The sequence below is a fragment of the Ceratotherium simum genome, chromosome 18 (assembly GCF_057802395.1).
Source record: "Ceratotherium simum simum isolate JZ-2026a chromosome 18, ASM5780239v1, whole genome shotgun sequence".
Taxonomy (NCBI): domain Eukaryota; kingdom Metazoa; phylum Chordata; class Mammalia; order Perissodactyla; family Rhinocerotidae; genus Ceratotherium; species Ceratotherium simum.
Genome location: NC_141917.1, coordinates 26,707,830 through 26,734,702, shown reverse-complemented (window position 1 = coordinate 26,734,702; position 26,873 = coordinate 26,707,830). Strand labels below are relative to the sequence as shown.

The following is a 26,873-nucleotide window of genomic DNA, read 5'->3' as shown; positions in this document are numbered from 1 at the left end:
GAGTGTGCAGGATGAAGCATATCTCAACCATGCTGGAAAAGTAGGGATGGCTTCATGGCAGAAAGGGAGCTTGGGTAGGCAGCTTACTTCAGTAGAGTACCTTTTTTGTTTGAGGAGATAGAATTAACCCTTAGACAGACAAATCTAATCTTATAATAAATCTTGGAAAAGAGTATTTTAAGAATTATAAGGACTTAGGGTAGCAAAGAATGTGAGGAAAGATAATTCTCAATGGAAAACCTTTCTAATAGTTTCTTTGGATGAAAATCATTTTTTTTTTCACTCCTTCATTGGCAGTGATAGAGACATTCTCATAAGAGTTCTTAAGTTTTTGGGGCCGGCCCCGTGGCTTAGCGGTTAAGTGCGCACACTCCGCTACTGGCGGCCCCGGTTTGGATCCCGGGCGCGCACCGACGCACCGCTTTTCCGGCCATCCTGAGGCCGTGTCCCACATACAGCAACTAGAAGGATGTGCACCTACGACATACAACTATCTACTGGGGCTTTGGGGAAAAAAAGGAGGAGGATTGGCAATAGATGTTAGCTCAGAGCCGGTCTTCCTCAGCAAAAAAAGAGGAGGATTAGCATGGATGTTAGCTCAGGGCTGATCTTCCTCACAAAAAAAAAAAAAAGAGTTCTTAAGTTTTTGAAGTGGGTTTGTGGCATATACAAATATATGTGTATGCGATATAAAATAATCCCATTATATTGCACTATTAAGAGGACATAGCTATTTCTTTGAGAGTTTTAAACAGCCAGTTTCCCTTTACTTATTCTTTAGAAAAGTCTTGGACATATCAATTCCTTGTCATCCTTCTATCTAACTGTGATACTTATCTGTTACCTGGATAACCTAAATCTTTAGCTTGTGCTTAATTAAACTTATTTTCTTTGTCCTATACATAAGTTTTAGTGTATCATTGATACCTAAATGTTGCTCTACCTTCAGTAAAGTTAGCTATTTTAAATAATCATTTGGCAACGTTTTTTTTTTACCCTTTTTATATCTAGTATTGATCGAATTCTAAGACTTTAAAGGTTGTATAAAGGTGCAAAATAATTACTTGATCTCCATATTCTTAGAGTCTTAGCAACTGTTGTTAAATGATAAATGTTTAAGTGGATTTTGACTATTGTCTGGACATTGGTTTAAATTAAGCATCTGCTAGGCAAAAGAAGGCATTTCATCTGACTCTTTTTTTTTTTTTTTTTTGAGAATCAGCCCTGAGCTAACATCCATGCCAATCTTCCTCTTTTTTGCTGAGGAAGACTGGCCCTGGGCTAACATTTGTGCCTATCTTCCTCCACTTTATATGGGACGCTGCCACAGCATGGCCTGAGAAGCAGTGTATCCTGCGCGCCCAGGATCCGAACCCAGGCCGCCAGCAGCAGAGCACCGCACTTAACAGCTACGCCACGTGGCCGGCCCCCATCTAATGATTCTTGAGATGTCTTCAGGACATCTGTTCCTAAAGGTTAAGCATCTCTTCACGTCACTAAGATAACTGGGTTAGGCTGATTAGCTGGTGGATTTTCCTCCCCCCCAACCCCATCTTTCTTTTTTACTTTTTATTTGAATATAGTGTTAAGAATATTGTGTCTTGGGGCCGGCCCAGTGGCGCAAGCGGTTAGGTGCGCGTGCTCCGCTGCGGCGGCCCGGGGTTCACTGGTTCAGATCCCGGGCGCACACTGACGCACCGCTTGTCAGGCCATGCTGTGGTGGCGTCCCATATAAAGTAGAGGAAGATGGGCACGGATGTTAGCCCAGGGCCGGTCTTCCTCAGCAAAAAGAGGAGGATTGGCAGATGTTAGCTCAGGGTGGATCTTCCTCAGAGAAAAAAAAAATATATTGTGTCTTGAAGGAAAGAATAAAGTAACACTAGTAAGGTAGAAAAGGAGTAATCACTGAGAAGGTGAAAAAACCAGGTGAACAGGTTTTTGAAACCAATCGTGGTGATGGAAATTTACTGGCTCTACAAAAAAAAAATTACTGCAACTGCTAATTATATCATTTCTTTCATTGTTGAATCAGAGATCTTAGGATTCATATTGTGTGAATGAGTTTGAAATAATGAAAATTTTCTTTCCAAAAAGATTGCTCCTGTTACATTGATGATATTTCCTGTATATGCCATTAATAGCCTCAAGAGTAGGGTGAGCCAGAATATCCCTATATAGGATGTTTAAGGTGTATGCTTGACTGTGCTTGTGTAAACTGCCTTACAATATACTGTAATGAAAGGGACATGAATTTGGTGTTAGTCAGACTTGGGACCGAAGCTCTGCCCTTTGGTCACTTGGCCAAGTCACTTAACCTTTCTGAGACTCAGTTTCCTCACCTAACTTACCTTGAGGTAAAGATTAAATATAAAACTTCCTAGCCTAGTGCCTGATTTTCAGTAGGCATTTTACCAATACTAGTTTTCTATAGAGATTTGAATAATACCCTAAGGGTTTTAAAAGAACTGCTTAGTTGATGTCCATCATATACTTAATTTATAGAGCTTTATAGTTGCAAAGTAAAAAAATTTTTTTAAATAAGTTCCCTTATTAGAAGTAATTGGTCATTTATTTTATTTTATTATTATTTTTTTGCTGAGGAAGATTCGCCTTGAGCTAACATTTGTGACACTCTTCCTCTATTTTTGTATGTGGGTCGCTGCCACAGCCTGGCCGCCTACAAGTGGTGTAGGTCTGCACTGGGAAACGAACCCAGGCCACTGAGGCAGAGCCTGCTGAACTTAACCACTAAGCCACAGGGCCGGCCCAGTAGAATGTTTTAAAAGTAGGTACTTGAGTATCAATTGGTAGGCCACAGTTTCAACGTCAGTTTAATAGGGAAGGAAGGAATTTTTTTTTTTTGGTGAGGAAGATTAGCCCTGAGCTAACAGCTGTTGCCAGTCCTCTTGTTGCTGAGAAGGATTGGCCCTGACCTAACATCTGTGCCCATCTTCCTCTACTTTATATGGGATGCCACCACAGCATGGCTTGACAAGCAGTGCATCAGGATCCGAACCTGCGAACCCCAGGCGACAGGAGCGGAGCGTGTGCGCTTAACCACTACACCACCAGGCCAGCACCCTGAGTGTGGCATTTCTTAGTGTTTTTTGAAAGCTGTGTGCAGTGCAGCTCTTAATTCATACTTACAAAGGACAAATTAATGAAATAAAGAACATTGGGCTTTTTTGTTTTAATATTAGTCTATAATACTCATATTAAAATACATTTGTAGGGAGTAACTCACATGATATTTAGTGAACATCTACAATATGTCCCTGCTCTCAAGAAGTTTACACTTGAGAGTGGGGACAGATAGACCTACAAATAACCATGCCTTGATAGTGATCATAACTGAGTTTTAAGGAAATACTAAAATGGAGAATTGGAGAATTCTGACTGTGGAATTTGAGGCAGACTTCATGGTCTTTCATTCTCAAAATTGAGGGATGGTCATTTTAGACAAAGGAAACGTGTTGAACCAAGACAGGAATGTATGAATTGCTTGATATGATTGAGAGTGGATGGCCTCTGAAGTCAGACTACCTGAGCTGAATCCTGGTTCCCTCTACTACCTGCCATGTTACATTGGGCAGTCTCTTGGTACTTCAGTTTCTTCATCTATGAACTGGAGATAATATTAATCCTTACCTCATAGGATTGAGATTTTTAAAAAATTCTTTGTTGAAGTGTAATATACACAAAAAGAACTGCACATATAATAATAGCATAGCTTGATGAAATGTCATATATTGAACATACCTGTATAACCAGCACCCAGATCAAAAAATGGAACATTAGCAGCACCCGGGAGGCCTCTACATTCCCCATTGTGTTGTTTTGAGAATTCAATGAGATAATAGTTGTAAAGTGCTTAGAACAGTCTCTGGCATAATATTACATCCCCATCAATGTTAGCTATTTTATTTTATTTTGTGTGTGTGTGTGTGTGTGTGTGTGTGTGAGGAAGATCAGCCCTGAGCTAACATCCATGCTAATCCTCCTCTTTTTGCTGAGGAAGACCGGCTCTGAGCTAACATCTATCGCCAGTCCTCCTCCTCTTCTTCCCCAAAGCCCCAGTAGATAGTTGTATGTCATAGTTGCACATCCTTCTAGTTGCTGAATGTGGGACGCGGCCTCAGCATGACTGGAGAAGCGGTGTGTTTGTGCGTGCCCCCGAGATCTGAACCCCTGGCCGCCAGTAGCGGAGCACACGCACTTAACCGCTAAGCCACGGGGCCGGCCAGCGTTAGCTATTATATTCAGTAGACATTTGGAAATGGAGCTCAGAAAAGGAATGAAGGTTGGTAGTGTAAATCTGGATATCATCCACATGGTGGTGATGTACTGTTATAGCTGCGAGTATGGATGAAACCAGAGAAAGTACAGTGCCTGGCATATGTCAAACATTTAGTAACATTTTTTGAATGAATGAAAGAAAAATAGAAAAAATAGAGCCACAGTTAGAAACATCTGGGTTTAAGGTAGGGCCAGAGAAAGAAACAAATACTGGTGGGCAGAGAGCTGGAAGCACGTAGTGTCATAAAAATCAAAAGAAGATAGAGAGGTAGTCAGCAATGGTAGGGCTTTAGAGAGGCTGGATTAAAGATTTGATAGTTATCAAATTATTGGTATAATTTTAATGGGTAGCCATTATAGGAAAACTAGAATCTGATCATTTGGAGCTACAGAAAGACTAGCACAAAATTTTGTTTAAAAGTTTTGTAGTCTAATTTAGTAGCAGATAAATTCTTGAGGGTCCCATAGGTCAAATGGGCTTCAAGTATTGGGAAGCACTATGTTCGACTATCAATTAAATGAAAACAAAATTTTTAACTCACCTTTTATTTCTAGGAGAAGACGTATATTGTATAAAATGCACTACATTGGTATGGTAGTCAGCGTTAAGTGGGCAAAGAATTTCCTTGAAAAGAGATTTTGAAGAAGTCTGATACTTTTTGATAAGAAAAACAGTAAGAAAGCCTTTTAAACAAAACCATATAGATGAGGGCAAAGAACGCTGTGATTATGAAGATGGCTTTATAACTTCTCTCACTCCTCCAGTCCTACCCATCCCAAACCGTTTTATAATGGCAGAATGGCCGTTATAAAATGTAAATTTAATTACAACACTCTTCTGCTTAAAGTCCTTCATTGGGTATCCATTACTTTGAGAATATCTGGTTATCCTAGCTTTATATTTAGAGGACTTCAGGATTGTATTTACAGGTTTATAATTGCTTATCCACATTTATGAAATACAAAAACTTAAGAAAATACTCCTAGTAAGTTTGTAAAAAAAACTTCACAATAAAAACTGACCTGAAGTGTCTGGTGGCTGTTTTCAGTTCTTTTTTCACCTCACTGTGAATATTCATACCTTTCCCTAAAGAAATGTTAATATGTTTGAGAACTGATGAAGGATGTGGTTTTCTTGAGTACAGAAAGTTATACTCTTTGGTTTAATTAACTTACAGTATCCATCAGCTTTTATTGTACCCAATAGTTTGTGAGTTTCTTTTTTGAGCAGTTCTAACTATTTACAGAGTTACAAAGACTGACATTTCATGACTTTTTCTTTCTTAGAGATCTTTGAGAGAAAACAATTTGCTTATTTTTAAAAATGGAATAAAATTGATTTTATCTTGCAATTACTATATGGATCCATTGGATGCTTTTTGTAAGTCTAAGGTTTACAGTATGACATCTTAATGATCTTATTTTTCTATTTCTTGAAACATTTTCCTATTTCATCATCCTAGGAATTATTTCCTCTTGTCACTTATTCCCACCTAGGCTAAAAAAGACTAGTAGAATAGGAGAACAGAAAAATGTTGGAATCGCCTAGAAGGGTGATAACAGTAGTGAAATAACTGGAGGGTATTGCATTGCCTTTCAAGAAGGTATGGAAGAAAATAGAGACACTACCTTTACAGTTTGCTTTTAGTTTTCCTTCAACACAGTTGAGGATTCAGAATTGTTCATTCCTTGTCCATACTGTCAAAGAGAAGAAAGTTCACAGAGGAAGGTGTTTGACAATTATTAGATAAATAAGATTAATGCAAAAAATAGCACCACTTGAGACTAATGATGATGGTGAAATTGATTGTGTAAGCAAAATCTCAGACTAAGAATCTTCAGATATAATCTCCTCGATGAATTTTTTCAAACTCAAGAATCAGTTAGTGAACAGTATATTTCTAAGGATAAAAAAGGAAATATGGTATTCTCATCTAGTCTGTAGGAATGACTTCATTATACAATATTCTGTGACAAGTTCCAGAACATCCCACACACGCTAAAAGTGTGTGTGGTAGAATTCTTTGATTTTTGTGATGTTTGTGCACTGAAATTTACTTGATATGATTCACTAGTTGACAAATGCTGAAGGCAGGTGTGTATATAAAGGTAATTGGAAGGAAATAGATGGTGTAGAAATGAAAAAATTCATTAGATAGATCATTCCAAACTTAAAGTTGAAAATGTTTTGCACTTATGAAGCAAAGAAGATGACCCTCTCTCTTCAACAAAATATGAGCCATCAGACGTTTCAAAACACTTTTTGTAGGGCCGGCCCTGTGGCTTGGTGGTTAAGTGCGCGCGCTGCAATGCTGGCGGCCCGGGTCCGGATCCCGGGTGCACATCGAGGCACCACTTCTCCGTCCATCCTGAGGCCGAGTCCCACATGCCGCAACTAGAAGGATGTGCAGCTATGACATACAACTATCTGCTGGGGCTTTGGGGGGAAAAAATAAAATAAATAAAATCTTTAAAAAAAAAAAAAACACTTTTTGCACCCCCTACCCCTCCACCCCGTGGCATAGTGGTTAAGTTCACGCACTCCGCTTCGGTGGCCTGGGGTTCGCAGGTTTGGATCCCGAGTGCGGATCTGCACACCACTCATCAAGCCGTGCTATGGTGGCGTCCCACATACAAAATAGAGGAAGATTGCCACGGATGTTAGCTCAGGGCCAGTCTTCCTCACCAAAAACATTTTTTTAAGCATTGCATTTTGACAATTCAAATGCAGCAAGAAGAACCAGAAGTAATGATGAGTTAGAACTCATTAGAGATAAGTTTAAAATCTGGAGTCAGCATTTATGAGATGGACATGTTCCAAGTTCATGCAGAAAAGTTGATGAACAGTTATGTTCAGAGAACATCATCTATTTTGTGTGTATTTACGTTTAAAACCAGGACAATATGAAATAAAAATTTGGGTTTACTATTTATTTAAAAATTTCTAATAGTTGTTTTTCACTCTCCCTTACTTTTATGTAAATTATTTGTCAAATGACTTCAAAAGTACAAAAAATGTAAAAGATCCATTCGTGATGTAAAATCCATGTACATCCATCTGGATGTAAAAGTCCAGATGATAAATGGTAATGGTGATTTTTCGTGGTATGTTGAGAGGTAAAAAGAAAACTATTAACAGTTTTCATATGACATTTAATCACCCCCCTCCCCTATAGTCTGCCAGTCTAACAAGTTGGTGAAAATCGTAGTATTGGTTATTTTATTTGCTCTAGTTTTTAAGAAGTGGAGCCTGAATTTAAATTTCTTCTAAAATTCTACAATGATACAGTTATTGTTTTAATAGCGTTGTAAAGGTATTGGGAGCATGACACGGCAATATCAAGTATAAAGAATAGTTAAAGGTGGTTTGTCTTTGGAGTGACTCTCTGAGGAAGTTTTAATTTTGCACCTTTATCAACATTATAAAATATTTAATTTAAAGAAGTTAAATCTGTCAGTAATTTTGTAGATACATAAAATGCCATAAAAGAAAAGTCCAACAGTATTACGTATTAAATTTGGACTAATGGAAAGGTCAACTTGTTTTGTGTGCTGTAAAAAAGAAAGAAAAAAATGTTTTATCTGTCAGTTACTTTGCCATTTTATCCAGAATTGAAACAGATGCACATACGCACAGTATGTTTTCCAGAGAAGAAAAGCACATCTAATAATGTGACAGAAGCTGTCTACATTTTCTTGACTGAGACTTTTTTGTCTCATTCCTTTTACAGGGTCAGAAATTAGACAGTTTACTTCTGTCCTATAGTGGTTCCTCTAGAAATTTAGCATGAATATTTAATTTAGTCCAAATTTAATCAGTATCTTTACTATCCTAAACAATACAAGGACTTTAAAAGGCTTTAACCTTGATCAGTCCTCTCTTGATTTTTGTGCTATTGTACAATAATTTAGATATTTTTTCTTTATTTTTTCAATATTTTTTCTTTAACTCTGCAACCAGTCATTGTTGAACACAATTATTATTTTTATATAATCAGTGATTATTTAAATTTACCTTCATATTTACCACATTTTTTTACTTAACATGCATTCATTCCCAGATCATTTTCATTCTTCCTAAAGTAAATCTTGAAACTGTCTTTTAATGTGGGTCTACTAGTAACAGTTTTGGGGTTGTTTTTTATCTCAAAATATGTTTGATTCACCCTCACTCTTGAGAAGTCATCTTTTGGTCTCTGTAGGCAATTTTTTTCCTCAGGCTGCTTATAAGTGCTTCTCTTTGTCTTTGGTGTTTACCGTTTCACTTAGATGCATCTTGGTGAGAATTCCTTTTTATCTAATGCAACTTTGGGTTTGTTGGGGCTCCTGATAATTTCCAAGATTATCTTTCATTAATTCTGGGAAATCTCATACATTGTTTTTAGATGTTTCCTCTCTCCTGTTCTTTTTCTCCATTTGCAACTCTAGTTTGATGCAAGCTACCATTTTTTATTCTATCCTCCAAGTCTTTTAACTTCTTTAGTATTTTTCATCTCTTTGTCTCTGTGTGCATACTGGGTAATTTTCATACATACTTTGTAGTTCACTAATTTTTGCCAGCCGTGTTTAATCAGTTATGTAATGCCTTTCTGAGTTTCTGATTGTAATTTTTATATACTGTATTTCATTTCTGGAAATTGTGTTTGGTTCTTTTAAAAATTATCTGGTTGTTTTTGATCAATCTCTTGGTCCTTGGTCTTAGTTTTGTTAGTCTCTTTTACTTCTTTAAGTATACTTATTTTATATTCTGTATCCAATAATTCTAATACTTGTAGTCTTTTCAAATTTTTTTTATTCTGCAAACTCTTGCTCATAGTAAACTTGTTTCCTTATGGGTTTTGTTGTGATTTTTGATGGACATCTCCTGTTTCTTGAACATTGTAGCATTTAGAGAGGAATATGCCTTTTGTGGCACTGTCAACCCAGAGATATGTTAAACTAGCTTCTTGGCTTGGAGTTTTCCTGGTCACATAATATGAATTTCAAAGCACAAGCCTAGGAGAGGGCTGGCTTGTGGTTAAGAATTGTCAGGAGACTTTTCTCCCCTTTACCCAGACCAAGGCTGAGACAGGAAAGTTTCCTTACAGTTCTCCCTTAAAGAGGTATGTAAGCTTTTTCCTAATTCACCCCCTGTGCAGGTTTCTTGTGGGAGTCCCAAAGTTCTAGGCCATGGCTTTCCAAAGCCTTTCATGTCTCTGCTAACACAGGAAATATTTGTACAGCAGCACACTGGGTAAACTGGGAGGAGATTTGGAGCCCTGGATAAGGATATCTCAGCTGCAGGCAACAGACTTGGGGCTCTGGCCACTCATACACTGATTTCCCTGAGAACTAACACTGTGTCTCTGTTATAGGATAGAAGGAAACGTTTTGCTTAAAGGCATAATAATTGAAGAGCAACAAAATGAATGGTGAATACCATTACAAACTCTGAGTTAATACTGTGTATCATAAAATGGGGGTTCTCAAACTTTTTGGTTTGGGGACCCCTCTAACACTTGTAATTATTGACGACCTCAAAGAGCTTTTATTTATGTGGGTTATATTAATACTTACTACATTAGAAATGTTTTAAATACTTACTAAATCATTTTAAAATAAGAATAAAACCACTACATGCTAATCAAAAATATCTTTATGAAAAATAACTATTCCTACCCCCTAAAAAATAGTGAAACAAAAGGCATTGTTTTACATTTTTACAAATCTTAATATCTCACTTAAGATGGTTGGAGTCTCAAATCTTCTTCTGCATTCAGTCTGTTGCAGTAAATTGTGTGGATTAAAATATATGAAGACAATCTGCAACTAAAAAAAGGAGACCCTCCTGGAGCCTCTGAAAGGGTCTTAGGGACCCTTAGCAGTCCTTGGATCACTTTTTGAGAACTACTGTTGTATAGAAACTAAAGGAGGTATAGAAATGTTTCCCGTGTTACTAGATGCCACTTAATAAGGACAAGGCATTTGTACACATAAGTTATTTTAATTTCAGTAGTGAGTATAAATGTAGTATAATGTAAAGCCAGGTCATATTAATGGAATTTGAAAGCACTGAAAATGACCTAGAGTTGGGTATAGGTTAGGGTTGAGGCCAGAAGTGTAGAAATTAGAGTCGAGTTGGAATAACTAGAAAGAAGTATTTAAATTTAGGGTTGGTTGGTTAGTCATTCAGGTTGCCAGTATGAGAATTCTATTCCAATACCTTTATGCTTTTTTTCCCCATAGGTAATGCATGAAGTAATTAAAAATAAAATTGTATAGAAGGGCTTATAATGAAAACAACACTCTCTTTATTATTTTTTATTATTTTCCTTTTCCCTGCCTCCCAATCCTACTTCTAGAGACCCCCAACTTTATTTCATTCTGGTTTTATTTCTAACCTCTGAATCACTAAATAATCTGCTTCTTTTCTGTGTCTCAACTTATCAACTTTATGCATTATATTTTGATTCCCTGCAATCATAGTTAGGATTTAGTACATATCCTCTCATGCTTCTCATTTCTCACAAGTTCTCCTCGCAAATTCAGGGTATTAGACAATAGCCTCCATTTCTAGTTCCATCAAAGGTAGACAGGATCTCAGTACTCTCTACTTTAGGAAAACACTCTTGAAACTCTTATACTTTACTTTCTCTCTTTCCCCAGCCCATTCCCCAACTTAGCTCTAGTTTTACTTGTGATAACATTTACATTATGTTCTGTAATCACAATTTATCTTCTGTAATTTAGGTTGATTCCAAAATTTGAAAACAAAAGCTGTTTCATTATTATGACTGTTTAAATAGTATATACTGTGGAGCCAAGTACTGTTCTATGATTATAATTCCTAATGTGTTCCATTTTTACAACCTGCTTAATAGAAGAATCTTCTTAGGCTCCAGTTCAAATGGATTTTTCCCTTTTTACACCCTACTAATTGCTCAACTGTGATCTCTTCTACCAGGATCATGCCTTTTTTGAGCAGTTTCATATTTCCTGAAATCTTTCATTAGCTTTTTTTTTTCCCCCAAATCTCGTTGTACCTTGATTATATCTTAAGATTTTTTTTCAGGCTCCCTGTCTGAGGTAAACTCCTTCAATCCTTGAATGTCAAAAAAGTCTTTATTCTGCCTTAGTAGTTTAACGGGGTATGGAATTCTACGTTAATAATCATTTTCCCTTGAATTTTGAAAACGTCACCCTATTGTGTTCTGGCCTCTAAAGTTACCAATAAGAAGTCTGATTTTCATTTAGTTGTATGTAGGTGATTTGTTTTTCTTCTCTCTGGAGACTTGAAGGATCTTTTTTTTTTGTCTTGAAGTGCTATAAAGTGTTATGTCTCTAGGTATGGTTCTTTCATTCTGTTTTGCACTCTGTAGGCCCTTTGAATTTGAAAATATGTAGCTCCCTTCAAGAGTGGGAAATTCTATTTCTTACTTTGTTTCATCTGCTTTTTTCTTTTCTCTCTAGAATTCCTTCTAGTTGGATATTAAACCTCCTAGATTTGTCTTCTCTTCTTTTATAGTTTTCATATCGTATCTTGTCTATATCCCTCAACTTTATCTTCTTTTTTTTTTGCAGGGGAACATTTGCCCTAAGCTAACATCTGTTGCCAGTCTTCCTCCCTTTTTTTTTTTTTTTCCTTCTTTTTCCCCCTTAAAGCCCCAGTACATAGTTGCATATAGTTATAAGTTGTTCTGGTTCTTCTGTGTGAACCGCCACCAAAGCATGGCTACTGACAGATGAGTGGTGTGGTTCTGTGCCTGGGAATGAGACCCGGACCACCGAAGAGGAGTGCGCATAACTTAACCACTAGGCCATCAGGGCTGGCTCTCAACTTTATCTTCTAACTAGTGTAAAGTTCTTTTTTCGTAGATACAAATTAGAATTTTTGAAAATTCTTGTCTGTTGCCTTGAAATATCCATTTCCTACAGGGTCATTCTTATTTCTTGTGCAGTTTATAGTAGGCTTTCTTTAAATATCTGGTGATTTTGGTTGAGTATTTTGATAAAGCCTCTGGCTGGCTTCACTTTTTGGTAAGTAGGTGGGGAGCTGGCCATTAACTTCCAGCTTAAGTACAAGAATATAAAGAGTATTTTTACTCTTTAATAATTCCTAAATACTTTCTTTTTCTTTTATCCCCCCAAGAGAAATACTGTTCCACTTTATGTTTGATTCTTCAAGTATATCTTAACCTTTCCTACTCATATTGTTTTTATATATTGATTTGTTTCATGATTTATTATTTAGTTTGTCCTGATTTAAAACTCACCGAAGCTGATTAGGTTTAATTTATTCGCAAAGAATGTTATTATCTAAATAAAAGCTTCTGCTCTACTGGATTCTTAGTAAATGAAAGTCTTCTATTTCACAAATGTATTTTTATGGGACAAAATTTGGATTTTTATTTACTTTATGTCCTGTTTTATTTAAGAAATAATTTAAAGTCGGTTAAGTCTTACATTTTTTGTAGAGATATAATTTAATATGTTTTATTCTAATACTCCAAACTAGACAAAAACCTTGATTTGAGCTGTTGTGACCTGGATATTTAATTGAATTGGTATAGCCCAGAAAAAAGGCAGTTTTTCTAAGGATATTTGAAATAATTAATGCTGGGACAGTAGGCATAAACCAGAACGTGTATGGTCATTCCCTCCTGAGTCACATGGGCTTTTAAGGATCAAAGGCAGTGTAAGTCAAATTGCCTGCCTTGTTGACTTGACATTCTCATTCTGTTCCCATTCTGCTTTTTGTCCTATAGAACACGTTTTGGGGACTGAGAAATGTGAATAGATATTCAATAAAGAGCAGTGGGATGAATGGACATAGTATAGGAATCCAAGACTATCTGAATTTTTATATAACCAGAACTTCTTCTATGTGGTCATGTGGTTGTGTGAAATCTTATCAGTAAATTTTAAATGCAAATTTCACAGAACTAATGTATTTATAGTTTAAATATAATTCTTTTTCTCACTTCAAGGAATTTTGAAGAAGTATAATATGTTATTGGCATTTTTTTCTTAAGGATGTGGAATTATCCATAGAAAATGTCAATCCCAAAGCAATTTACCACTATTACAATTTAAACTTCTGTTTTCCTTCTTATAATTGGCATATATGTAGAAAATGTTAGCTAATTTTAATATCAAAATATGGAAAACCTCATCCAAATAAAAATTATAAGAGTTTCTTTGGACTCTGTTCTAAGTTTTTGTTTTTTTTTCTTTTTCATATTGGGCTGAAATCTGCCACCCTTCCATCCATTGGTTCTAGTTCTGTTCTCTGGAGCAGCATGGAGTAAGTCACTTCTATTAGAAGGCAGCTATCATATCTTCCCCAGTCACCTTTCTAGGCTGAATGTCCCTGGGTCCTCCACTTTTTATATGAAATAATACCCATACTTATAAGCTTCATATTGATTCTCTTTGATCACATCCTAATTATTAGTGTTTTCCATAATACAGTTAAGATATGATGGCCCCAAATTTTATTTATATGCTATATTTCTGTGGTATCATACACACCAGTGAAGAATATACCCTGTACTATAACCCATGAATCAGGCACTCTAGTTTATTAGTGCAGCTTCAGCTTATGTGAGGTATTTTTTTCTTAGCTATTCTTAACTGTTGGCTCATATTAAAACTTAGGGTCAGCTAAAACCTGTCAGCTAAATAACTGGTGGAGCTCTCCTTTTTTTGGAAGGCATTTCTGCCTTGGTAATATAGCTTTAGCAAGTGTAATTGTCAGGGTATTACTCAGAGAACCTAGAACAACAAATACACTTTCACATGCTAACATGTGTAGGCCATGGTTTGACGTGACATAGGCTCTCAATTTAAAAGTTAAAAGTAAACATTACTCGAAGAATTTGAGCTGGAAATTCATTTGATTTGTAGTTTTGGAAAATGTTTTTGTCTCTTTGAGGTTTAAATGGTTGTGATTGCAAAGTATCTGACTTAGGTCTCCTTTTGCAACATGTGCTACATTTTTAAGAAAAAAAATAAATGTGTATAATGCTACCCATAACCTGGAAAATTTATCTAAAATAATAGATATTCTTTTGTAGATTTTATATCCTAGAGCAGAATTTCTCAGCCTCAGCACTATTGACGTTCTTTGGATAATTCTTTTTTGTGGGTAGCTGTCCTGTACATTGTAGGATATGTAACAGCATCACTGGCTTCTACCCACTAGATACCAGTAGGACACATCACAACTCCTCCTCTGCAGTTTGACCATCAAAAATATCTCCAGACATGGCCAAATTTCCCCTGGGGGTGCAGAATCTCCTCCAGTCAGAACCACTGCCCTAGAGCATTAGAAGTATTTAAGTCAACTGGGTAATAGTTTCTACTTCAAATAATTTCCATAGTTGGAGTTAGAATACAAGAGTTTTCTTAACCTGATTTCTTTGTAGAGAATTTTTTAAACTGTAAAACATAATAAAGAACCTTATGTACAACAAACACTTTTTAAAATTCCTAGTTTGATCAGTTTTTTTCTTTTCTTCCTAATACTGCTTCTTATCCTAGTTTGTCATCCCTGCTTTGTGATATGATCTATGATCTGAAACATAATATGTGTGTTTATCTAATATATTGAGATTAAGGAATGAAAATTATACAACAGTAACAAATATGGTATTAATTAGAAGGTTTATTAAGTTCAAATACTTCATCTTTTGTAGTCCATGATTAAATTACTTGAAAATGTGCTTTTTATTTAAGTTGATTAAACTCCTAGATTTTAAAATTAAATTGTATTATGTTTATTCTTCTGCTCCACTATATAGCCAGCAGCCAGCTTCGGGTGTAGCCTACTCTCATCCAACTACGGTTGCTAGCTACACTGTCCATCAGGCCCCAGTAGCTGCTCACACAGTTACTGCTGCCTATGCACCAGCAGCCGCCACAGTTGCAGTTGCCAGGCCTGCTCCAGTAGCTGTTGCAGCTGCTGCAACAGCTGCTGCTTATGGAGGCTACCCCACTGCACACACAGCTACTGACTATGGTTATACCCAGAGGCAACAAGAAGCACCACCACCACCACCCCCGGCTACTACACAAAACTACCAGGTAAGAAAACTGCTGGTTTCAATAGCCTTAACATACGGGCTGCAGTGGCCTCAGTATATGATATAATGTCCAATCCAGTGCTTCGCAGACTTGTGTCTTCCAAAATATACCTCTAATGATAGAGAAAAGTGAATGTGTGTTCCTAGGTGATTTAGGGGCATAGTCCAAGCCTTGTTTCTTTGCATTGAGTTTTACATTAATATTCCCCTTCAGTTCATTCCACTTCATTTTAAATATATGTTTGCTTTAATTTTAAAAAATTTATATTAATTACTGGTTAAATAATTTTATCCTAAGTTTTTGAGAAAAATTAAGATGTAGGGAAGATTATTTGTCTACTTGGCATTGTTCGTCTCCTTGGCACACAGCTATGTCTCCTATTTTAAGAACCGTAAGCCTAAGATATATGGGACAAATTACTTAACGTCTTCTTGAAACTTATCAGGGGTCAAAATTCTGTTGCCTGTACGTTTTTCCCGTGAGGGTGTTCTTTCTTAGTATATAACAAAGTGGTCCTGCTCTTACTTATCTAGTTGCTTTTTGTTCAGTCTTATGAGGACATAAAGATCTAATTCTTTTTTTTTTTTTTTTTTTTTGTGAGGAGAACTAGCCCTGAGCCTAACATCCAATGCCAATCCTCTTTTTTGCTGAGGAAGATTGGCCCTGGGCTAACATCCGTACCCATCTTCCTCTACTTTATATGGGATGCCGCCACAGCATGGCTTAACAAGCAGTGCATCAGTGTGCACTCAGGATCCAAACCTGTGGACCCCAGGCCGCTGAAGCGGAGTGCGCACACTTAACCGCTGCACCACTGGCTGGCCCCTCTAATTTTCTTTATAGTGTTTTGTTTATTATGGTACTAAATTACTACTTATTTAATTAAATTTGGTGCTAATTCCTTTAACCCATTTTTTGTTTGTTTGCTTTTAGGATCTGTTTTTTAAATTTTTATCCTTCTGGAGTTTTCCTAGTTTTCTATATTCTTTCTAAAGTATAGGAATTTATTTTGTTAAGAAATTGACATATGAATCAACAATATTAGTATTTGCTATTAATATTTGGCAAGTTACTAAACTCAGAATTCCTTTTGACATGTGTGATTGTTTTCATTATGTCCAGAGACAGAATATAATAAATTCCATTGTTTTTAGTAGGGTGTATGAACCCCATCATTTTCTGGGCCCTGCCTACTTCTTCAGCCTTTCCATCTGCATACCTCCCCATTCCTTCTCACTTTATGCTGTGCCAGAACTCATTCAGCTCAACTTGATCTTCACCACCTTGGAGATTTATATATAGTGTTCCTTCTCCCTGGAACCTCTGTTTCCCTTTCCTCTCCTCCACCCGGAGGCTGCTACTCATCATTATGTTAATGATGGTAGTAAATAAGGAAGATAAGGAAGAATGAAAAGAAAGCTGGAGCAATCATAAAGCTTAGAACACATAGGTGTTCGTTACTATGAGCTCCATCTTTAAAGCAAAACTGCCATGAATTTTTTAAATAAAATTAATTTTTTTAAAATAAGCATTATTTTAAAATGTTTCAGTGATTTTTCTGATTGTAAAAGTTAAACATGCTGATTGAAGTGGTTTTAACCTTATTGTTGAAGTCCAAAATGTATCCCCTTTGTATTAAATTTGACTCTTCTGTGTAGATGGAGGTTTTTTCCTGCCACTTCACTCATAGCAAGTGAAGCAATTTTCTTTCATTTCTTTCATTTCTTCAGGACTCGTACTCATATGTAAGATCCACAGCTCCCGCTGTAGCTTATGATAGTAAGCAGTACTACCAACAGCCAACAGCGACTGCTGCTGCTGTAGCTGCCGCTGCCCAGCCTCAGCCTTCTGTTGCTGAAACCTACTATCAGACAGGTAGGTTTGCTAACATACACAGTTTGATGGTAAACTATTGAAATATATCATTCAACGTGCTTTTTTAATGAAGATATGCTTTTTTTTGGTGAGGAAGATTGGCTCTGGGCTAACATCCGTGGCCACGTTCCTCTACTTTATATGTGGGACGCCTGCCACAGCATGGCTTGATAAGTGGTGCATAGGTCCACGCCCGGGATCCGAACCTGTGAACCCCGGGCCACCAAAGCGGAGCCTGTGAACTTAACCACTATGCCGCCTGGCCGGCCCCAAAGATACGGTTTTTGAATCCATCTAAACTCGTGTTATATTACCTTGAGAGGCAGGTTCTAGACATGTCCTTCTCTTCCTCTGTTAGAATACCTTTGAGTCCCAAAGAGAGAGAAGGCCATGGAAGCAATTCACAGTCATGCCCTTCTCTCCTGGAAATGTATTTCATTTCTCATCTTCAGCTTATAGTTCTCTTCCTGCTGAAATAAGCTCTACAAAAGGAGTTGTGGTGATAACTCTGACCATCTTCTTATCTTTGCCAGAGATGCCCAGAAGATGCTGCTGACTGCCTTTGTAACTAGTGGAGACCTTTTGTGGGCCCATATTTTTAATTCGTCTTTCTCTGACCTGTAATGATAGTTGGTTCTGTTACCAGCCACTGATACTAAAGTATATATAATGGTTCAAATGCAGGAAGTGTTTTGTTTGCAGAGAAGCCTACATATTTGTAGGCTTTAAAAGATGGATTTTTTAATAGAGATTTAATTAAGAACTTTTAACAATAAAGCTGTCTGAGTTCTGAAGAGAAGGCAACTCCTCTATTTTAATTATTTTTGAAGGACCACAAGAGTGTGTGTAGAGCCTTGGATTAGGAAAGAGTAGAATTGGCTTCTAGTACTGGCTTTACCACTAATGTGGGCAAGTGATTTTTACCACTTTTCATCTCTGTCCTCTTATTTGTAAATGAGGTAGTTGACCCAGATCTCTCTAGGGTACTTCTAGTTCTAAGATTTTTTATGAGTCCCTTAAAAGTGATTTAAAAATATTTTGAATTATAAGACTTTTTTTTTTATGGTCTCTTCTCTAATGATTTCTGTGAACTATATCTATAGTGAACTTCGTGGTAAATTATCAGGGTTAGATTGTGCTTTAGAGTGCTGAATTATCGAAGTGTCTGAAGACCTTGATTTAGTCTAAGCTCTGACTTTGACTATGTGACTTTTGTAAGTCATTTAGCTCTTGGACATAAGTTTCCTTTTGTAAAATATTGTCCTCATCTGTGTGTTGTGTGGATCAAATTTCATACTATATATAGATAAAAATTTTATAAGCTCTTAAGTGCTGTTTATTTAAGGTACCTTTACTTAACTGAGCATAAAATGAATTTGGCCCCCTAATATTTGGGCCTTTCTCAGAAATTACATTTATATGCTTTCATGATGATTAATAAGTGATTAATTATTAATTTAATGATTGATAATAAGTCTGATAAGATTCTTAAAGTATGTATTTGTTTTGAATACGGTCAAAGGCAGCAGAAAAGTTAGCAGAGACATTAATGGTGGTCGTTTAAGAACAGCTGCACTCAAGCTATTGACATTTGAAGAATTAAGTCAGTAGCACCTTGTGAGTTGGAATTAGATTGAAGTTCACTATGGAAAAATCAGTAAAATGTGATGGATGGTATATGAACAAGTTCCATATAATTAAACATGGAAATTTTTACTGTGAATTGAAGTACATACTTTGAGACTCTCTATTCTGTCCTCATAACTCTCAAGTAGACTGAATAGCCTATATATACACATACACGCACACGTACCCCCTACCTTTTCTGAAAAATTTCTTTATTAATACCTGTTTCAGTTAGATGTAAATTTGGACAAAATGCTATTTTGGAAACATATAGAAAGAATCTGAGAAGGAATAGTAATTTATGTAGTCGTTATATTTTATTCAATTGGTAATAACAATTTTACCCCTTTTGCCAAGAAGAAATTGCTAGCATCAAATTCACTGTTAATGATGTTTATGCCTTTTTTTTTCTAGTTTTCTGGGATATTGGTACAGTAACTTCAGTGGTTTATCCTTCTAATTTTCTGATGTCTCTCTCCCAATTTAGCTCCCAAAGCAGGTTATAGCCAAGGTGCAACTCAGTATACACAAGCCCAGCAAACTCGACAAGTGACAGCCATAAAACCAGCCACACCAAGTCCAGCTACCACTACTTTCTCCATTTATCCTGTATCTTCCACCGTACAGCCAGTAGCAGCTGCAGCTACTGTGGTGCCATCCTATACCCAGAGTGCTACTTATAGTACCACGGCAGTTACTTATTCTGGTAAGACTGATAAACTGTGTTTAAATGAGTAAACAAATTAGAAAGAGACTTAACTAGAAACTATCTTGATTTTCTGTGGAATGATCTTAACTCCCAATAGCAAGAATTGAATTAATTGGTAGGCATTAATATAAATATATGTGCATAATTTGACAAATGGACCATACTCTAAGTTGTATGCTTTCTTTTTTTTAAGCCAGGAGATTTTAGCAGAACATAAAATGATCTTTGGGCATGTGAAACCTAGTCAGGAGTCTTGGGCCTAGCATTGCTATTAGAGAAAATAATACCTAGTATTCTACAGGGTCATTTCCTTTCTAACTTTTCCAAATGGATTTAAGAATTCAAGGGTAACATTGAGGGAATACCACTGACAAATTATTTATATTATTTATTTCAGCTCTCAAGGAGCTATTTCTTCATATTTATTATCAGGAATAAGTAATCTTGAAAATATTAGGTAGCCATTGTAAACATCCATAGGATGATGGTTATATAACACACGTCTCTTGGAAAGACAGAGTCGCTTTTTTTTCCTTAAATAATCATATATTTTCCCTGGAGAAGAATAATCACTAAAACCTTCTTACTATGTCCACTGCTCTTGCTAACTTCCAGCTGGGGTGCTTTGTAGTATTCAGTGATTAAAATCACACATTGCTTTTTTGTAGACACTTAGCCTTGTACTGCTGTATGGTTTGTTGTTGTTTTACATTTTATTTATTCCCTATCTTCTTCTGTGGAAGATTTAAGGTGGCATGGGCAATTTCAGTTCTTACCTCTTGATACTTGGTTGTAGCTTGGATGTTAGAAGCCTAGCTATTGCATTAAAAAAAATTTTTTTTATTTCTCAGATTTTTTATCCCTTACCGTATGTGCCACATGTTATGCTGGGTGCTAGGGATACAATGGTGAATTAGGCAGGCATGGTGAATTAGGCAGGCATGGAGTATTTCGGAACAACAGTTCACTGTGGCTGGAATACAAGGTATATAGGGTAAATATCAGGAGATGAGGCTGGAAATGTCACTGAAAAGCCTTGTAGGCTCTGCTGTGGTGTCTGTCTTGATCTTGTGGGCAGAAAGGGTGCCAGAGAGGAGACCTTAAGAAAGGGAGCAGATTTGTAAGTTAACTGTGACAACCTCGTGGAAATAAATTGGGGTGGAGAGATGGTATTATTCTTAGAGCTGTCATTTAGGATTGCCCAGGTACAACTTTTCTGCCTCTGTTTATCTGATTAACCAGTTATAACTGTAAATGGAATTATTTCAGTGAAATTTGATTGGACACATTTTTTTAAATGTGCACATTAGCTTCAACAAAATAAGGAGTACGATGGAACCCTTCCCTGTTCCTTGTTTCTTACATGTGCTCCTTCTCCCTCTTCTTTTCTGTCTGTCTCTCACTGCCTTTGTCCCTCTCTCGCAGTTGCTTGAATATACCTTACACAGAATGAAGGTGATTATTTTTATTTACTGCTTTATTACATAAGTAGTACATCATTATTTTAAAACTAGAAACTATAGCTCAAAAAGGAGAAAAAAATTAAATCACTGGACATCTACCCCTAGACACTAAGTGTCTTTCTATACTTTTCTTTCCTGGGAATATACATGTATAAACATGGTTTCTTTATAAAAATGGATTTATCTTATACACATTATTGTGTAAACTGCTTTCTTCTCATTGTGAATGTCCTTTTATGTCACTAAAGTATAGAGATATATCATTCCTTTGATTAATGAATTCTTTTCCCCAACTTCTTATTTTAGAAAATTTTAATTCTGAAGTAAGGTTGAAAAAATAGTATAACAAGTGCCCATATACTATTTACTTAGATTGTCCACTTATTAATATTTTGTTTCATTTGTTTTATCCCTCCTCCAAAAACATTTTCAAATGGTTCAGCAGTATATTTATAAGTTACAGATGGCATGGTTACTTTGCCTAGAATTCTTCAGCATATATTTCCTAAGCATAAGGCATTCTTTTACATAGCCACAATGGAAATATCATAAAAAGGAATTGAACATGGATGTTATCTAATTAATTTCTTCAGTTGTCCACAAATGTCTTTTATGGCTGGGCTTTCTATGTGTTTGTGCTTTGTGTTAAATTCTGGGTCCAATCAAGAATCATGAATTGTATTTGGTATCATAACTTGTTAGTTTCAGTTTCCTTTAATGTAGAATAATCGCCTATTTTTTTTCTTGTCTCTCATGACCTTGATAGTTTTAAAGAGTTCCGGCCAGTTGTCTTGTAGAATATCTCACAATTTGGATTTATCTGATTTCTTTATGCTTAAATTCTGGCAGCTTTTTAGTCAATAAAACTGCCTGAGTGAACTTTCCATTTCATAACATCAGGATGACATAATAAATACTGTCAATTTATTCCTTTTTGATGATGCCCAGTATAATCACTGGTTTAAGTGGTGACTACCAGATCTCTCCATTGTAAAGATACCTTTTTCCCTTTGTAATTAACCAAGTAATCTGTGAGCCTGTTACCCAACTGTCTTTCTCTCTGTAGTATTAGATCCTTGGAAAATCTCTTAACTGAATCAAGTTCTACAATGGCGGTTGCAAAATCCTTTCACGTTGATTCTTCAGCATTCTTCTCTAAAAAAGAGTCCCTTCCTCCCTTCTTTTTTAGTATTACTGTGGATTCATTCTTTTTTATTCAATATAGTATAATCCGTTACTTTCATTTTTCTTTTTGAGGCACAGATTTTCCCAAATTGGCCAGTGGGATCCTTTTCAAACCAGCTCCTGAGTCTTTTGCACTTGGCATCATTAGTCTTTGGGTGCTGCTTTCCTTTCTGGCACACTAAGATGTTACAAATACGCTTCGAGCTTTTCCCTAGAAAAGCTTTTTTTTTTTTTTTTTTTTGGTGAGGAAGATTGGCCCTGAGCTAACATCTGCCAATCCTCCTCTTTTTGCTGAGGAAGACTGGCCCTGGGCTAACATCCATGCCCATCTTCCTCCGCTTTATGTGGGACGCCGCCACAGCGTGGCTTAACAAGCAGTGCATCAGTGCATGCCCAGGATCCGAACCGGTGAACCCCGGGCTGCCTCAGTGGAGCGCACGCACTTAACCGCCTGCACCACCAGGCCGGCCCCCCTAGAAAAGCTTTTTTCTCTTGCTCTTGCCCTAAACTCATGATCTGCAATTTCACGAAGGAGCCATGGTTTCTTATATGGCAGTGGTATTTAAAAACCAAGATCTACGCTTAGAAATACGTAGTTTTTAATGACTGCATAATGTTTTATTGTACGGATGTACTATATTTTAAAGTTTCTATTTTGGGACATTTAATTTTATATTAGGGAAAAACTAGAAACAATGCTGGATAAAGTAAACCTTGTATGTAAAGATTTTTGAATTTGTCATTTTTTTCCCTGGGATAAATTCCTAGATTTGGAACTGTTACATCAAAGGGTATGCACTTTTTAAAGAATATGTGATACACAGTGTGAAGTTACTATCCAGAGAGATCACTATTAGGGCTTCTGAGTTTTAGGTCTGCAGTTTTATTTTACCTATATCTTAGGTCAGCTCTTCTTTTTATCTCATTAAAATGGGTTCTAGAATATTGGCACCTATTAAAGGGTGACTTGTAGCATGATGGATTTACTGCTGAAATGGTATGTTTTTGTTTCTGATATTGTACATTTAAAAATTGTATTTCAACTGTCACATAATTATGTAACTTACTAATTGATAAACACGTTTAGTAAAAGTACTTTTTAAGTAAAACTGTTTTAGCGTTCAAAAATTGAGCTTTTACTTAATTTAGAGACACACAGCCTTATATTTGTTTTCCCACAATACTTTTACAAAAAATATACATTTATTTACCAGTAGTCATAGGATATTTAAAGATCCTTTAATAGAGCTCCAGAATCTTCAGCCCACCTTTCAGTGCATGCATTGATATTTTAAAAACTAAGTAATAAGCTATAATTAAGCTTGCCTTTTATTAGTTTTAAGCCACGTGTGTGCAAATGAAGATTATTTTGTAAATATTAAGCTTAACCTGGTGATTTTTGTGGTTTAAATAACTCAGTGTTTAAAGGACCTCACACTCTCTTAGCCTCAGTTTTCTCATCTGTAAAGTAAGGATGGTAATACTTGCCTTATAGATCTGTAGCATTGTAGGATGCTGTTAGCCTTATTTTACTTTTTTTTCTTGATACATAATTCACAAGGTCATATTTAAGTGGCATTTTTACAGTTTCTGTACACAACAAATAGTCATTTGGAAAATATCTATTATAAAAATTTCATATAAAAATCATGGTTCTAACAAGTAATAATCTAAAAGTAGCTTTGTTATTTTTAATTGGACAATTTTATGGTGAATTTTTTTTTGTTTTGCTGAGGAAGATTCGCCCTGACCTAACGTCCGTGCCAGTCTTCCTCTATTTTATATGTGCGTCAGCACCACAGCATGGCTGATGAGTGGTGTAGGTCCACGCCCGGGATCCAGGCTGCTGAAGCGGAGCACGCTGAACTTAACCACTATGTCACGGGGCCAGCCCCTATGGTGTTATTTTAAGAGCAAAATTTAAACTGCACACGTTTCTGTCTACAAATGTGAAAGCATTGGCTGTGAGCTTAATTATGTTCTTTTATCACATTGTTAAGTAATAGAAGACATTGGTAGGACTGACCAGTAAAGAGTTTATTGATCTATAGAGTCTTTGTTTTAACCGATTATTACAGTTGTTTTCTAATGTTTGTTTATCTGATCATATACTTATTATTCATATGTTTACCTGCTTCTTTCTGCTTTCATTGATAGATGTTTTCTTCTCTTATCACACTTTATATCTTCATAAGCATTTATCTAATTTCATAACCTGACATAAAAGTCTAGGAAGGCTTTTCGTGAAAGTTGCCTGATTACTCTCTCTCCTGGGTATGTCTTGTTTCAGATTCCTATGATTCTGATTTCACATGTATATTAACTCCCACCTTCCAATTCATGTTTTCTTCCCTGTGTGTAGATATATTACAGTCAGTGACTCATAAGTCTTTACTTTTTTTTTTTTTCCCCCCTGGGACTTCCTGATAAGTGTGTGTGTGTGTGTGTGTGTGTGTGTGTGTGTGTGTGTGTGTGTGTGTGTGTGTGTGTGTGTGTGTGTGTGTGTGTGTGTGTGTGTGTGTGTGTGTGTGTGTGTGTGTGTGTGTGTGTGTGTGTGTGTGTGTGTGTGTGTGTGTGTGTGTGTGTGTGTGTGTGTGTGTGTGTGTGTGTGTGTGTGTGGAAGATCAGCCCTGAGCTAACATCTGTTGCCAATCCTCCTCTTTTTGCTGAGGAAGACTGGCCCTGGGCTAACCTCCGTGCCCATCTTCCTCCACTTTACATGGGACACCGACACAGCATGGCTTGACAAGCGGTGCATCGGTGCCTGCCCGGGATCCGAACCCCGGGCCACTGAAGCGGAACACGCGCATGTAACTGCTACGCCACCAGGCCGACTCCACTGAGTTTTTTTTTTTTTTTTTTTTTTTGGTGTCATAATAGTTTATAACATTGTGGACTTTTCATTGTACATTACTGTTTGTCAGTCACCATATGAATGCATCCCTTCACCCCCTGTGCCCAACCCCCAACCCCCTTCCCCTTGGTAACCACCAAACTGTTCTCTCTATCCATGTGTTAGTTTATCTTCCACATATAAGTGAAATCATACAATGTTTGTCTTTCTCTGGCTTATTTCACTTAACATAATGCCCTCCAGGTCCATCCATGTTGGTGCAAATGGGAAGATTTTGTCTTTTTTATGGCTGAGTAGTATTCCATTGTGTATATATACCACGTCTTCTTTATATCTGGTCGTCAGTCAAGGGACACTTAGGTTGCTTCTTCTTGGCTATAGTGAATCATGCTACAGTGAACATAGGCGTGCATAAGCCTCTTTGGGTTGTTGCTTTCAGGTTCTTTGGATAGATACCCAGTAGTGGGATAGCTGGATCACAAGGTATTTCTATTTTTAATTTTTTGAGGAATCTCTGTACTATTTTCCGTAGAGACTGCACCAGTTTGCATTCCCACCAGCAGTGAGTGAGGATTCCCTTTTCTACACAACCTCTCCAACATTTATTTTTTGTCTTGGTGATTACAGCCATTCTAACAGGTGTAAAGTGATATCTTAGTGTAGTTTTGATTTGCATTTCCCTGATGATTAGTGATGTTGAACATCTTTTCATGTGCCTGTTGGCCATCTGTATATCTTCCTTGGAAAAATGTCTGTTCATATCCTCTGCCCATTTTTTATCAGGTTGTTTGTTTTTTGTTCAAATGTGTGAGTTCTTTATATATTATGGAGATTAACCCCTTGTCGGATACATGCTTTGCAAATACTTTCTCCCAGCTGGTGGGTTGCCTTTTCATTTTGATTCCAGTTCCATTTGCCTTGTAGAAGTTCTTTAGTCTGATGAAGTCCCGCTTGTTTTTCTTTTGTTTCCCTTGTCCGTGTAGACCTGGAATTCGAAAAGATCCCTCTATGACCAGTTTCAAAGAGTGTGTTACCTATATTTTCTTCCAGGAGTTTTGTAGTTTCAGGTCTTACCTTCAAGTCTTTGATCCACTTTGAGTTCATTTTTGGGAATAGGGAAAAGAAGATGGTCTACTTTCATTCTTTTGCATGTGGCTGTCCAGTTTTCCCAGCACCCTTTATTGAGGAAACTTTCTTTTCTCCATTGTATGTTCTTAGCTCCTTTGTCGAAGATTAGCTGTCTGTAGATATGTGGTTTTATTTCTGGGCTTTCAGTTCTGTTCCATTGATCTGCATGTCTGTTTTTGTACCAGTACCATGCTGCTTTAATTATTATAGCTTTGTAGTATATTTTGAAGTCAGCGATTGTGATGCCTCCAGCTTTGTTCTTTTTTCTCAGAGTTACTTCGGTTATTCGAGGTCTTTTGTTGCTCCATACGAATTTTAGTATTCTGTGTTCTATTTCCATGAAGAATGTCATTGAGATTCTGATTGGGATTGCATTCAATCTGTAGATTGCTTTGGGTAGTATAGACGTTAGAGCTGTGTTTATTCTTCTGATCCATGTGCATGGGATGTCTTTCCGTTTCTTTATGTCATCATTGATTTCTTTCAATAATGTCTTATAGTTTTCATTGTATAGGTCTTTCAACTCCTTGGTTAAATATGTTCCTAGATATTTTATTCTTTTTGTTGCAGTTGTAAATGGGATTGTCTTCTTGAGTTCTTTCTGTTAATTCATTATTAGAGTAGAAAGTTGGTTTTGTACCCTGCAACTTTGCTGTAGTTGTTGATTACTTCT

General features: G+C 36.6%; 1 protein-coding gene across 3 annotated transcripts in view; it reads left to right on the top strand.

Annotated features, from left to right (window-relative positions):
* Nucleotides 1-26,873, top strand: part of ZFR (zinc finger RNA binding protein) — an 84,702-nt gene that overhangs the window by 3,528 nt on the left and 54,301 nt on the right. For 2 of the 3 annotated variants that reach the window (XM_014781565.2, XM_087443169.1), the window contains exons 3-6: nt 13,556-13,579; nt 15,078-15,360; nt 17,091-17,235; nt 19,349-19,567. In XM_014781565.2, coding sequence (XP_014637051.1) covers nt 13,556-13,579; nt 15,078-15,360; nt 17,091-17,235; nt 19,349-19,567 — 671 coding nt within the window. The remainder of the gene's footprint in view (nt 1-13,555; nt 13,580-15,077; nt 15,361-17,090; nt 17,236-19,348; nt 19,568-26,873) is intronic. The other variant, XM_004422704.3, reaches the window with a different exon arrangement.